The 15,156-nt window shown below is 35.5% G+C and overlaps 1 protein-coding gene across 1 annotated transcript in view; it reads left to right on the top strand.

The window, feature by feature from the left end:
* Positions 1–4,638: 4,638 nt before the first annotated feature.
* LOC125654976 (uncharacterized) overlaps positions 4,639–15,156 on the top strand; it is a 48,419-nt gene continuing 37,901 nt past the window's right edge. The window contains exons 1-4 of the mRNA XM_056145217.1: positions 4,639–5,245; positions 7,830–8,016; positions 10,791–10,938; positions 11,959–12,051. Of these exons, the coding sequence (XP_056001192.1) occupies positions 7,897–8,016; positions 10,791–10,938; positions 11,959–12,051 (361 nt within the window). The 5' untranslated portion in view covers positions 4,639–5,245; positions 7,830–7,896. The remainder of the gene's footprint in view (positions 5,246–7,829; positions 8,017–10,790; positions 10,939–11,958; positions 12,052–15,156) is intronic.

The following is a 15,156-nucleotide window of genomic DNA, read 5'->3' on the forward strand; positions in this document are numbered from 1 at the left end:
TTAGACAATTAGAAAACAGGGTATGCTTACTCCTCCTAGGCACCTGATCCCACCTCTGGTGTGTCCAGGGGTCCGTGTTTGCCCAACTATCTATTTTGTATTGTTTGTAGGAGTTATGAGACTGATCACTGTTCGTTGTCTTCACCTTTCACAATTAATATTGATTAATTTCCAGTTGTGTTGTAAAAACAAACTGATTTATATTTTTTCTAGTAAGCCTTTGATATGTAGACATAGAATCAATTCAAACTTTCAAGTTCCATCGTGATAATTTGAAGAAAATAACATGAGACAATATTTTGCGAGTTTGTGAATAAAATGAGAGAATCGCCCTTGTAATAAATTGCACCTTCATTAACTAAGCAGATCTGATGATAACACTGTCCAAGTCCGATAAAGGAGTAATCCGTAGTCAAAACCAGTGTGCCAAGAACGGCCTAACAGTTAGTATGAAACACGTCAGATAGCTTCTTTGTTAGACGACCTGTTTCTATATTCATATGCAGCCCAGTAGCTAAGTACTTCGTTACTAGTTTGAAAATACGGATGTATATTTAATTGCTGTGATAAAATCTAGAAATTCATTTCAAAACTAAGGATTATCTCCCTTACGAATAGCTCTTATCCTTAGACGAATTTCACTCCAGTTTTTGGCACTCTGTTTTTCCCTAAAATAGCTCTAAGACTTCATTGTTATTTCGGTTGAGCATCACTGAAGAGACATTATTTGTCGAAATGCACATCTGATGCATCAAAATTGGCACCGTATAAGTTTTACATGAAGCAGAATTTATTCAAAAACTTCCATGTGAGAAGAAAACATCTCTTGATGTGGCCTTCAATTCGACATTTAGAAATATCGACGACGTTTTGTCTATTAACAATAAAAACTTTCATTCATATGTTGATTCGATTTATCCCTGAGAGCTCCAAATAAAAGACACCACAGAGTCGTCCACTTCTGCTTCATACATGTACATGTATTTATAGATATTTTATTGAAAGTAGACATTAACGGCAAACTGACAACTCATCTTTTTGACAAAAGGGATGATTTCAGCTTCTCCATTGTCAACTTCCCATATTTATGTACATGTAGTAATATTCCATTATCACCTGCATATGTTGTTTATATCTCTCAACTGATTCGATACGCAAGAGCTTGTTCTGCGTATAGTCAGTTTTTAAATCGAGGCAAGCTACTGACAAACAAGTTGATGGTGCAGGGGTTTCAACAGTCTCGATTGAAGTAAGCATTTCACAAATTCTATGGTCGTGATAACGATCTAGATCGTCACTACAACCTATCATTGGGCCAAATGCTGTCTGACGTGTTTCATACCCATTGTTAGGCCGTTCTTGGCACACTGATTTCCACTCCCGGAGAAATGAATGACAAAATCTTTTGATTTCTTGAATTACTTTATTGGGAGAACTTAATTTGGAAAAAAACCCTTAAAATTTGTGTCATTTTATTATTTTCACCTTAATAAAAATGATAGAAAATAGTACAAATGACTAAATAGGAGAAATATTTCAAGCCCTATAAAATCTAGGAGCTTCCGGGGGCTTCGCCCCCTGGCCCCCACCAGGGCTTCACCCTGGACCCCCAGCCTTATAAAGTGGCGCCCCCCGTAACGGCAATTCCTGGATCCGCCCCTGAGCTGAACTTGTGTGGAGGAGGGTTAGCGCTGTTTGACAGCAATTTTAGAAGAATAACGTTCTCCCGCTTTGAAAACGATGCTGTAACTGTCTTTATTATATACTTTCAATTTCATCTCTTCTTTTTTCTTTAAAAGTTTGCGGGCATATATCACACGATATATGCCCGGAAACATTCCGGCCCGCAAACATTACGTCACAATAAAATTTCTACGCCGTTAATTTTCAAATTTTTCGTGTTTTTCATCTTTTACTCAGTTAAACCGATAAAGTTATTGTTAAAAATAAAATTATTATTAGTTTCTAAATGAAATTGAAAGTATATAATAAAAAGGTTATACACTTTGTATGGGAAAATATGACGACCGAGTTTTTTGGCGCGTAGACGGACCGAGCTTTTTAAGAATAATAATTCGGCCGTATTAAAGAAGTAAATTATAGTCTACATTGACAACCACCATATAAATTAAGTGGTGGCTGCCATACAAATTAAGATACGGCCGCCAGATAAATTAAGTTACGGCCGCCAGATAAATTAAGATACGGCCGCCAGATAAATTAAGATACGGCCGCCAGATAAATTAAGTTACGGTCGCCAGATGAATTAAGTAGCGGCCGCCAGATGAATTAAGTAGCGGCCGCCAGATAATAAGTGGCGGCCCCTAATTAAATTAAAGCTTGCATGTATATTTGCACTCAGTGTATAGTAAATCTCACAGGGGCCAAGCCCGTGTGGGCCCGAACTCTGTGATACCATAAATATATAGATTTATGGTATCGTAGAGTTCGGGCTCAAATGGGCTTAGCCCCTGTGGTGAATCTACTACATGTATACATAATATGTAACAGATGCTTTGAAAAGATCATATTTCGAATCTCGAGGATATTTTATTTTTAAAATATATATTTAAAAAAATTAAAAATCCACACAAATAGTTGCTGATTTATTCAAAATTATATAAAATCCCATTTTTCGACACAAACTATAATTTATGTTTATTCAAAAGAGTAATTAAAAGCTTAAGACTCAATCGCCTAACAAACCAGTTGCAGGTATTCTGTTAAATGCTCTGAAAGTTTGGGGAGGTTTGTTATCCCCGAGGGTAGCCGATCCTTAGTCAGAAGGGCTTCACGAATTTCACATCGACACAGCTGTTTTAGTTTGCGAGGCGCCTTATAATATTCACTAGGCAAGTATTTAGTGGCACACTCTGGTAAATAATAAGTGTAGGGAAAATTGTCCACTAGATCCGCCACGGTTTGGCCATCGACTGTGATATATAGCGTTTTAATGGACCGTAAAAGATAAGTCAAGCATTTCTCTAACAACTCCATGGGGTTCTCCGATATACCTCGTCCCGTAGCTTCCTCGATTATTTGATGAGATCCAAGATTTCGCAGCACGTGTTCGAGTGGTTTTCCGTGCGGAGAAGCTCCGTGCTGTAACAATAACAACACAACGTGTGGCTTCAGACTTTCACACGCCAATGTAAGGCACTGGGTTCCAACATGGTTGTCTGACGTGGGATTGCTCGTCATCAGGAGTGTTGGGTGGCCTATCGGTATATCGAGGTAAAAAACGCGGTTTTGCTTTATGAGTTCTTTGTATACCACGCGAGCCGGACCTTTGAATAATTTATCTCCAAGCCCATTGTCTGAAAAATCCACCTCAAAACCAGCAGCCGCTCTGACAATATAGTGAGCCTTGTACAATGTTTCGTTGGAAGCCGACAAATCTTCATAGTGCATAAAGTCCCGCATGAACAGACCCATATCTACCCCTCGGCTATACGGAAGAAGCTCCATCAGAAATCTCCGAATTTGTTTTTTATCTGCGACTTTTAGATAAAAACACAACCCCAGCCCCAGATGTAGCGATAACCAGCAATACTGTACTTCCTTGGGATCCATGTTGTGTGAACGAGTGAACGCGATGATGTCATCAAACACTCGATTCGGTGTCATTTTTCCTTTTTTGATGATTTCGTAGTATCGATATCCAATTAATTCACATTTCCCCTCCAAAGTTCCAAACCCTCCTGAAGTCTCGTTGGTAAGTTTCTCGAAAGAGTTTTCCACCTTTTTCTTTGAGATACCAGAACCCATTTTGTAAGACATGCTCCAAAAACAGCCAGGGTTTCTATGGAACACTGAGATGTTTTTCTTCTGACGTAACAATACTGTACCTTATTGTTACGTCACTTGTCTGTGCTTTCGTTTTGAAAATATTTTCAAGTTAGTGTGTTGCTACGTTTTCCCGCGCCGGATATGGATTACATTAATGTTGTAATCTCAAATATGATATTCATCATTATCAACAATAATATTTTCATCATTATCATTATTACAGGCCGCGTAAGATAGTGGTCTCTCCTGATACGGGGTTTACTGTACATGCGTTTCTGCGGAATTAATGTTTTCATTTCTGCGGGATTGCAAGGTGAATACATTTTTAAAAAATATTTCAAAATTAACGATGAAGAAATAAATCAAGCTTAAGCGTATTAATTAAAAAAAACAACCCCATTTGTACTGAGTTTATTTAAGGTTTAATTCATTTTATTTGTTACTTTATATCTATTCATGAAATACAAACAGAATGTGCAGTGTTTGTAGATTCAAGACTATATATCACTATATATGTCATCATGTGATATTGAAATATCTATCATCATAATAATATTTTAAGAATTATTAATACTATACCAAATTAATATTATATCATATTATATCAAAAGTGATCTTTTCAGTGTGGTCCGATCTAAAATTAAAAAAGGAAATAAAAAAAAAAAAGAGGATAAATTAATAAAACCAAAACAAACAAAAAATAAACTAGTACTACAGTGTACATCTAGATCAACATGCAAAAGAAGAATTTTATCAATATACACTCAATGGTCAAAGTATTTCTGCACTGCTATTTTTCACTTTCATATTTTAGAAACTTCACCAAAATTTGATGGTTAATGTTATCATTATGAAATTTTCACAATATATGCAGATATTCATTCAAAATTCATGACAAACGTTACATTTAGTGTTGTTTTATTCTTCTTTTTTTAAATTTTTACTTTTTTGTGGGTCGATTTATGAATTACGAGGTAGACTCTTCTAAATGCTAATTAATATGAGATGTGTAAGATTCAAATAAAGTTCTTACAACATGATTATCCTAGTGAGTATGGAAAACTGTAACACATAAAGAAAAAAATAGCAATAAGAATTTAAATCCAGGCGATTTGTGAAAATTTTATGCTGATGAATGCAGTAGAAATATTTTTATCAGTGCTGTAAGACTTGTATTATTCCATGAATCATATAGGGGAAATTAGCAGTACGGAAATACTTTTGGCCCTTGAGTGTAGTTCCTAACAGCCTAACAAGAGAGGAAAGATAACACGGCCGGGAAAATTAGTTTTCTGTCGCCTGTAGTTTGGTTCTGTCACTACATGTTAACTTCCGGGTCATAATCGGTCATGTTGGGAATCCCCTCAACTATCCTGGTAACAAGATTAGAACAGTGGAAAATCTCCTGCCCACTGTCACGGTGAAGACGAAGCTTCATTCATAAGTATTTTGGAAGGTATAGTCATACTTTTTATTGCTATAACGACACTGTGTCATTTATCTCTTTCTGTTTGAGTTTGTGCACGTGTTTGTTGTGCTTCAGGGTGCTCAGCTTGCATGCAGTAGGCCTAGGTTACATTGTAGTTTAGAGAAGAATCAGCTGTTTATTATACTCATAAGAATTAAATGGTCTACACAGAAATGGTACAGCTGTCACAAGCAATGGTCCCAGTCTGTTCAAGGATTTCGGGAATTTTAGAATCATTTGAGCACACCAGTTTTCTTTTGTTATGATAGATAAATAAATATATATATATATAAATAATTCATGGTTACAACGTTGTATAAAATGAGAAATGGTTACTGGGTATCCAGGTCCACAGGCCAGAGACAGTCTAACTCACTGTTGCTAAGGCTGTCTTCATGGATGAAGGCAATGATCGATCAGGGCACTGATTTTGTTTTTTAGACAAAGCTGAACAGGAAGATAGGGTGCTCTAGCTATAATATATATATATATATATATATACACACACACTGAACAGAACAGCAGGTCTTGCAATACTTTTCACGCTGTTAAGAATAATTGTTAATTCTGTGCATGCAAAAAGGAATTTTGCATTACTTTTTATATTTCAATCATGTAAAAACAGTTCCTATATCCATGACATTGCTCAGACACATGCCTCTATCAGAATATTTAAGGGCATTTGCTGTGAAAGTGATGGCAACCATTTTTTCCCTCTCAAAATGTCTCAATGGCATAGGAATATATATCAATGATTAATAGAAACATTTATTTTATACAAAAACAAGAGAAACCTAATAAAAGCACATTAGATTATAACCGCTTTTAGTGCAAAGAAATATATAAGGAAGGATTATTAGCTTGCAAGCCAATGATTATTTAATCACCAAAATTACATCTTCATTTGCCTGCTTTGAGGTAAAAGAGTGTTTAAAATAATTGAATACTGGTGTTATTGAATAAATTACTGAAATATATGTAATAGAGCAATTTTCATTGAATTAAAGTTTTGGTGACAAAATTACAGTTTTAAATGCCCCTTTAAAATCACTTGTACCATAATTATTACCTATGATGACAATGAAAATTATTGTTTTACCTCTTCCAGCCTCATCACAGCTCAAAAGACACTGAACATGTGTGATAATTAGAAACATGCAGTGATTAGATAATTAAAATGTCTATATTATTTTAACATATGTTTAGGTTGGTTGTTTATTTGTTTTATGTCTCATCAAGAATTTTTTACTCATAGTAAGACGTCGATCACCAGCTGTAGGTGTAGTATCTGAAATTTAGACCTTACTCAGGGCCGTAGCAGTGAGGGTTCTTTAATGGACTAATTTCTTTGCTGAAATGTGACCTTTGTTTTTAAGGTCATATCAAAAAGATCTGTATATCTCTCTTCTAAGTGTCGAGTGTTTGGTGAAGAAGCAATTATTACCCATGTTTACGTCTCAGGTTTGCCATGGTGATATTAAATCATTTAATAACTTTTAAAGTGATGACTTAACAATGATGCTGATTGGATAAAAAATTTGTTTGATTTCTGTGTCAAAAAAATAATTCGTCCGGAGTTCATCTGCACTAAGCACACGGGACTACTTTTCTCTGGAATGTATCTTCCCTGTTAACGGCCATTCTAATTTTAGCGCTATTTATCGAACGGAAATTTCCACATGCATTGTTAATGAAATGTATTCGTTTGATGCTACCAAATATAAACACAACCAAAGATGTGAATAAAATACAAATTGATTTAAAAAACAAACACACATAAGCCTAGTGATGATGTGGCAGAACAATAAACTTGATGATGTAGGGCACTGACTGGTAGAAGTAGACAGATTGTGGTATGTATCGTCTGCTTTACGAGTTCGATAACATGACGGAGCAAGCAGTGACTTTTGATCTGGTGAATATTAATGAAATTGAACTGCGTTATATGGGGCTCAGTCAACGAGGGCAATTTAGATGAAGAGGTGTTGAGCTTTTTACTTGATATTGAAATGAAGCCGAGTCGCATTCCATCATTCCTACGATACAACCATTGTTCAACGTCTCAAACGCAATGCAGCATAAATCCAGTCAAAGCTTGTTCTCTTCCTTTATATCTATTTCAGCTTTTAACAACTGCACCTCTAATTTGGCGTATAATCCATTTAATTCTACACAGAAACACTACCTCACCCGATCCGAACGCACAGCCAGTTTTGTTGTTGTTTTCATTGTTACGTATAGGTATTCCTATGCGCCATTTCAAAAAATGTTAATTTAAGCTTTTTGATAAGAGAAACTATTTGTTTTTCTATCTTAAAAATATAATTAAATGGTAAGAAATAAAACTTATAATTGTTTATTTGATGTATGTATCAAATGAAAAATTAGACGGAAAACTTTTTCATCAATGCGCTACGCGCATCGATAAAGTTTTCCGCCCAATTTTTCGTTTGATACATGCATCAAATAAAGAATTATAAGTTTCATTTCTTAAATATCATGATGACTTATAAACATGTCTTATATAACTGAAAATTCTTTTATCTTCTCTAACACTCACTTTCCATTACAGTTGTAAAACCCACTTTGAACAGCTAGCTGTTCCATTCCAGCCGTAGGAGCTAGGAAATCAGTCAACCATGAAGAAGATTCGCTTGTCAGACACTGACCTTGACCTGTTTGACCTGGAGATCTCTCCGGGGGAATTCATGTTCTTTACCAAACACAAAGAGGCTTTCCGGTGTATGTGGAAAGAGCAGGTAAAATCACCAACGACTTAAACATTACTTAAACATTTAATAATTAGAATCACCAACAACTTACTTAAACATTTAATAGAATCATCAACGTCTTATTTAAAACATTTAATGATTAGAATCATCAACAACTTACTTAAACATTTTTAAATAATTAGAATCACCAACGACTTACTTAAACATTTAATAGAATCATCAACGTCTTACTTAAACATTTAATAGAATCTTCAACAACTTACTTAAACATTTAATAGAATCACCAATGACTTATTTAAACATTTAATAGAATCATCAATGACTTAAACATTTAATAGAATCATCAACGACTTATTTAAACATTTAATGATTAGAATCACCAATGACTTATTTAAACATTTGATAGTTGAATCACCAACGACTTATTCATTAAACATTTAATGAATTAGACATTTGAAGACTTGAGGTGTAATTTTCCCAGAGTTGTCACTGCAGTGTTTAGGACAGGATCCCGATCCCTTTAGATTGGGAAATTTATCAGAATTTTTTGTTCAGATTGGGGAATTTTTAACATAGTCACCCAGATTTTTGTTTTGATTACCGTTTTTTCCCCTGTATTTTAACAATAGGTAAACCTTTGAGAAATAGAGGATCTTGAATGAGTGCTTATGGCATATGAAATTTATGAAATGAGTTTAATACCAGATGTAATATTTCCCGAGCCTTGACTAGGGAAATTTTCAAATCCGGTAACAAATTTCATATGTCATAAGCACGAGTCTAAGATTCTATTTATCCCGCAACTACGTGTATCATTAATCTCACATTTTGATATTTACTGTCTATTTCACAATCTGAATGTCATAGGAATTGTTTGCTTTCAATTTCATTGCGACGTTGTCGCTACGTCACGGTTTTAAGAAACTTGAAATTATTTTCACTTCATAAGAAACACAAAATCCACTTGGAACAATCTTGGTGACAAAACAAGGCCTTTTACCATCAATGTTAACCATTTCAAGGGATGACATTTTGTTTTGTTTATGTTGTGGTGCATGAATGATTGACCTACCTAATTTGCATAATTATGAACATATCGTTTTTCCAACCCGTGTTATGAACCTGGGAAAAGTACTGTTGTGGGATAAATACCTTTTACATACACTTTCTCAGAATTGGGAATTTTTGCACTAGTGATTTCGGATATTTTGCTTATTTTCCAATCGGATTTTATCAGACCCCGTTGAGGGAGATTGAGGGCCCTGATGGGGAGATTGAGAGCCCTGATGGGGAGATTGCCGGCCCTGATGGGGAGATTGAGGGCCCTGATGGGGAGATTGAGAGCCCTGATGGGGAGATTGCCGGCCCTGATGGGGAGATTGAGGGCCCTGATGGAGGAGATTGAGGGCCTTGATGGGGAGATTGAGGGTCCTGATGGGGGAGAATGAGGGCCTTGATGGGGAGATTGAGGGTCCTGATGGGGGAGAATGAGGGCCCTGATAAGGGAGATTGTGGGCCCTGATGGGGGAGATTGAGGGTCCTGATGCCTCTACCACTAAACAACACATATCACTGAAATGCAATGAAAATGACTTACAGACTCACTGATTGCTAAATGAAATGAGCATCAATGCAAAATATGTAATGGCAAATTTCAAATAATTTCCTCAGCCTCCAGTAGACAGTACTAATTATGCTCGTTTGGAATTAATTTTTTCTATAATCAACAATCACAATGTAGAGATTTTGTATTGTAGCTAATTAAATGAAGTTCCTTTTATCCAGTAGAGATCGAAATTAAGATGGGGTTTGGTAATGATGAAAAAAGACTGCAAAAGCTACCATAATTATCTGTGTTACTGGAGACCAGAAAAGATTAAAACATCTAATATTTAACATTTTCAAAGATTCAAAGTTTAATTTGTGTGGCCTGTAAAGTCTCCACAGACAACATTTCATGCAGAATATGTTGTGTATACCAGGAGTATATGGAGTGCTGATGTTACCTTTGACTAGCAGATAGGAGCAAATATGTTTGCAAACAGAGGACATTGTAGAACGGCTGCTTGACACGGTGTGGAGCTGACGGAATCAGCGGAACTGTAGAACAAATATACGAAAGTGTTAGAATGTGTGAAATATTCCTGAAGTCTTTAGAACATGAACAAATCAACATAAAATCTAAAAAAAATTCAAATGCAAACATATATATATACTGAAAATTTTATTTGTGTATGAAAATTATTTCAAAAGTTAGCTATCCCTTGGGGATCCAGGTTAGATTAGGTCCTCAGATTTCCCTTGCTAATTGTTGTAAGAGGCGAATAAATGGGGCGGTCCTTCGGATGAGACCGCAAAAACCGAGGTCCCGTGTCGCAGGTGTGGCACGATAAAGATCCCTCCCTGCTCAATGGCCATAAGCGTCGAGCATATAGTCCTAAATTTTGGAGCCCTTCATCGGCAGTAGTGACGTCTCCATATGAGTGAAATATTCTCGAGAGGGACGTAAAACAATATTCAATCAATCAATCAAAAGTTAGCTGGATTTAAAATTAAGGCTTAAGTCTATTCTCAGTTTATGGTCTGTGATTCTGGATTTCTTGAAAGAAACTTAAGTCAAACTTTGGACTTAGTTTTTGAGATTTTCTTCAATAAATCCTAGTCTGAATTGTAATATTTAGTTTTAAATTAGACTTATAGTTTTGCATTTTGATTGGTCAATTTTAGTTTTATAGTCATGACTTGGATTTTTAAAATACATGTAATAATATAGTAATATCTTTTCATTGTATTTTGTATAGGGGTTGTCCTTCTGGAAGAAGTTCATCATAACTTTCCGTAGTTTCACCAATCGACATGGAGCTATCAAAGAAATATCCCACAATTCACCCAAATTCGAGGACTTCATTGATCAAGCGTTTATTTTTATACATGAAAACTTTGTTGAAGGTGAATATTTGCTGTAAAATCATCTAGTTTTTGTGGAGCCATTTTCTTTGTTGTTGATTTGATGAAAGAAATTTAATCCAGAAAGTTCAAAGATAGAGTGTATTAAATATTTCGAATGTGACAGTGTTTAAGTATACATTTTGGGTGTTAACTTAAATGAAAGGGGAAAATAACGAACAGTGGTCAATTTCACAACTCCTATAGGGGGGAGTGGTTAGAGCATCGCGCTCAAAATCACACGGCCTCTCACCTCTGTCGGCGCGAGTTTGAATCCCGCTCGCGCCGTTAAGTGAGAAGGTTTCCCAGTTTACTTTCGGAAAGTCGGTGGTCTCTTCCCAGGTACATTGTATTTGGGTTCTCTCTTCCACCAATAAAAACTAGGCGCCACCAGATAACTGAAAAATTGTTGAGTGTGGCGGAAAACATCAATCAATCAATCACAACTCCTATAAGCAATGCAAAATAGGGAGTAAGGCAAACACAGACTCCTAAATATACCAGAGGTGGGATCAGACATATTATAATCATAAAAATTAATATATGTTGCAAAACAAATTTATAAATGACTGAAGAACATTTGCCAATAAATCAATCGTCTGCATTCCGAAATCGATACACATGTAAACAAACATGTTGAGGCACACACAGTTTTCTTATCCCGTGTATTCACAGCAGTTGATATTTATATCAATCAACATCAAACTAAATACTTGAAGTATTTGTCAAAATAGATTTAGTATATATCACATGATCTCGCCTTTTTCGTCAGCAAACAGTCCGTTTTGGAAAATGTAATGACGGAGACCTGATTCGTAGCTGTATAGGTAAACGATCGGCTGTATATATCTGGGCTGTAGTACAGAAGAATAGAAATAAAGTTCCTGTTTTCATGGATGATGCAGGATAATCTCAGAGGTCTTGAAATGTTGTTTGAAATGTAAAGCCCCAGGAGACTTGATATTTATTTTCTAAATATATGAATATGTATAATAATGAATAATGATTATTTTTTGAATGCAGGCAGGGAAGGGAAGGCAAGAACCTTTATTGAAGACATTGCCAAGCTGGCCCAGAATCGAGATAGGTTTAAAGATCTGGACTCCAAGTCCTTTGGTAATGCATTAGAGAATTCTCTGATAACATAATGTAACAATTTTTTTGCAATATCTTAAAAGGGCATAGACACATTTTGAGCTGAGAAATTAAAATTTTTTTTCTCCATTTTTATTGTTTACAATACTGAACTAAAGTGTTTGAAATGGTGAACGGTTGGAGTATCAGTTGTTAAGTTGCAAGTGAGATCCAGTACTCACAATTCCTTGTTATGTAAACAAGACTCGTGCCATGTTTTTAGCCGAGTTGCAACGAAGTTGAACTCGGCTCTTGGTTTGGTGATGTGGGCGGTTGGGCGTCAACAATTGGTTTCCGGATGATAACTCGAAAAGTTTACAATCTAATCAAATGAAACTTTGATATATTGTTGGGTACTAGGTGAGGAAGACCCCTATTGATTTTGGAGAAAAAAGGTCAAGGTCACAGTGACCGAATATAGAATGAAAATTTCAGAAAAATTTGGTTTCCGGATGATAACTCAGAAAGTTGAAATCCGAATCAAATGAAACTTTGATATATTGTTGGGTACCAGGTAAGGAAGACCCCTATTGATTTTGGAGAACAAAGGTCAAGGTCACAGTGACTGAATATAGAATAAAAATTTCAGAAATATTTGGTTTCCGGATGATAAATCAGTAAGTTTAAATTCGAATCAAATGATACTTAAAGATATTGTTATGTACCAAGTAAGGAAGACCCCTATTGATTTTGGAGAAAATGGGTCAAAGGTCAAGGTCACAGTGACCAAAAATAGATTTAAAATTCCAAAAAAAATTAGTTTCCGGAGAATAACTTGAAATTTTTTTAATTTGAATCAAATGAAACTTGGTTATATTGTTGGATACCAGCAAAGCAAGGCCCCTATTGATTTTGGAGAAAAAAGGTCAAAGGTCAAGGTCACAGTGACCAAAAATAGATTGAAAACTTCAGACAAATATGGTTTCTGGACAGTAACTTGAAAAGTTTAAAACTGAAATTAGTTCTTCACAATTATAAATATGCCACATCATTCCTGACTTTACAATGTATCCCATGCAACTCAGCTTATGCACCCCTGGGTGCATATATTGATTTTTGTTTACATATATGTAGATTGCTTAATAGGAAATAGCATGCTTAAAACAAAATCAGATGTGCCAAACACTAGAAACTATTTATTTGTGTTCAGAATTAACTTGTAAATTGAAAGTTTGCTTTAAAGGAAACTTTTATATATAGCCTATATAAACAAAAACATGGCACGAGCCTTGTTTACATAACAAAGAATTTTGAGTGCTGTATTTCCCATGGACCTTGACAACTCACATTCACAATTTTTGCTGACCATTAGAAATACCTTAGTTAAGCATTCTGAAGATTAAAAATGTAATAAAATTTGAAAATGTTCAGCTCAAATCATGCCTATGTCATTGGACACAGAAGTACGGTTTATAAATGTATGCATTTTGACATAAAACATTGTTTTTAGACCCCCCCCCCCCCCCTGGAGATGGAAGATCGTGGGGCATATTGTTTTGTTCTGTCTGTCATTCTGTCCAAAACGTTTACCTTTCTCATTCCTTGTGACACCTCATTCCTTGTGACAAGACCTCATTCCTTGTGACAAGGCCTTTCTTTTAGTTCCAAAGTTTTAGATCTTGTGATTGTGACCTTGGAATTTGAGCTACTTTTAGGAAATGCTAATCTAAACAATATCTCCTGAAGTATTGAATGAAGGGCTTTCATATTCTGCACATATATTCCTTATGACAAGCCCTTTGATTTTATATTGTGACCTTTGACCTTGTGATGTTAGAGTTTGACTCAAATTTCTAAACTTTAACCTTGCTTATAACTTTTTAGTGATAGGGCTCTCATATATAATGTATATGTATTTCTTATGACAAAACCTTTGTTTTGGTACCGAAGTTTTGACCTTGTGTCCTTGACCTTGGATTTTGACCTACTTTTAAGAAAGTTAACCTAGGCATATCTCCTGATGTATTATAATGTAGGGTGTTCGTATTCTATCGTCGACTGACCAGTTTCGGTGACCTTATTGATAAACTGCAATTTTCTCATTAATCACTTGGATTAAATAAATAAATTACACACCTACCTTTAAAGTAATTAAATTCCTTTACTTTCATCAAAAAATTCCAAATTCATTGGTACGTTATTGAATATATTTTCTTAACAAAAAACATGTCACTTTGTGGTCCTAAAATGGTGACTTCACCTTTTTCGGTAACCATTGTTAATATAGGTTTGCCAAAAGTTTGTAACAGTTAAAACATAAATACAGGAGGAATGTGCAACTAAACCTCAATGAATAAAATAACATTGTGTAGAATTCTAGACTTTTGGTATACTTTATATCAATTTGAAGGTTTGCTTGAAAAAGTAATAAGTAAATGGGCTTATTTTTGGGGTGCTCTTGTTGATTTTTTGCATACTCTCCTTCTAATAGTTCATTTTCGGAAAAAAATTGAAGACGTACTCTTTATATGTTTGCAAATACTACGGCAAAATTGATGACGCAATCTACACCCGGAAACGAAAATGCGCCCACGTAAACAAAAGGTCACCGATTCTGGTCAGTCTCTGAAATAGGGCAGTCGACGATATATATAAATTCCTTATGATAAGACTTTTTAAAAAAAATTTTCTTTGTTGTCGCCGAGGGCATAGTATGTCACAAACACATTTATTTTTGTTTTTGTTGTTGTTTTTGTTGTTGTTTTGTCTAAGGTTTTTTAGCTCACCTGAACCGAAGCTTTTCTGATCGCTTTTTGTCCGTCGTCTGTCTGTCTGTCCGTCTGTCTGTTAAACTTTTCACATTTTCGACTTCTTCTCCAGAACCACTGGGCCAATTTCAACCAAACATGGCCAAAAGCATCCTTGGGTGAAGGGCTTTCAAGTTTGTTCAAATGAAGGGCCATGTCCCTTTCAAAGGAGATAATCACAAAAATGCAAAAATAGCGTGGGGTCATTTAAAAATCTTCTTCTCAAGAACCACTGGGCCAGAAGAGCTGAAATTTACCTGAAAGCTTCCTGACATATTGCAGATTCAAGTTTGTTCACATCATGGCCCCCGGTGGTAGGATGGGGCCACAAGGGGGGATC

Source organism: Ostrea edulis, chromosome 7, assembly GCF_947568905.1.
Source record: "Ostrea edulis chromosome 7, xbOstEdul1.1, whole genome shotgun sequence".
NCBI lineage: Eukaryota > Metazoa > Mollusca > Bivalvia > Ostreida > Ostreidae > Ostrea > Ostrea edulis.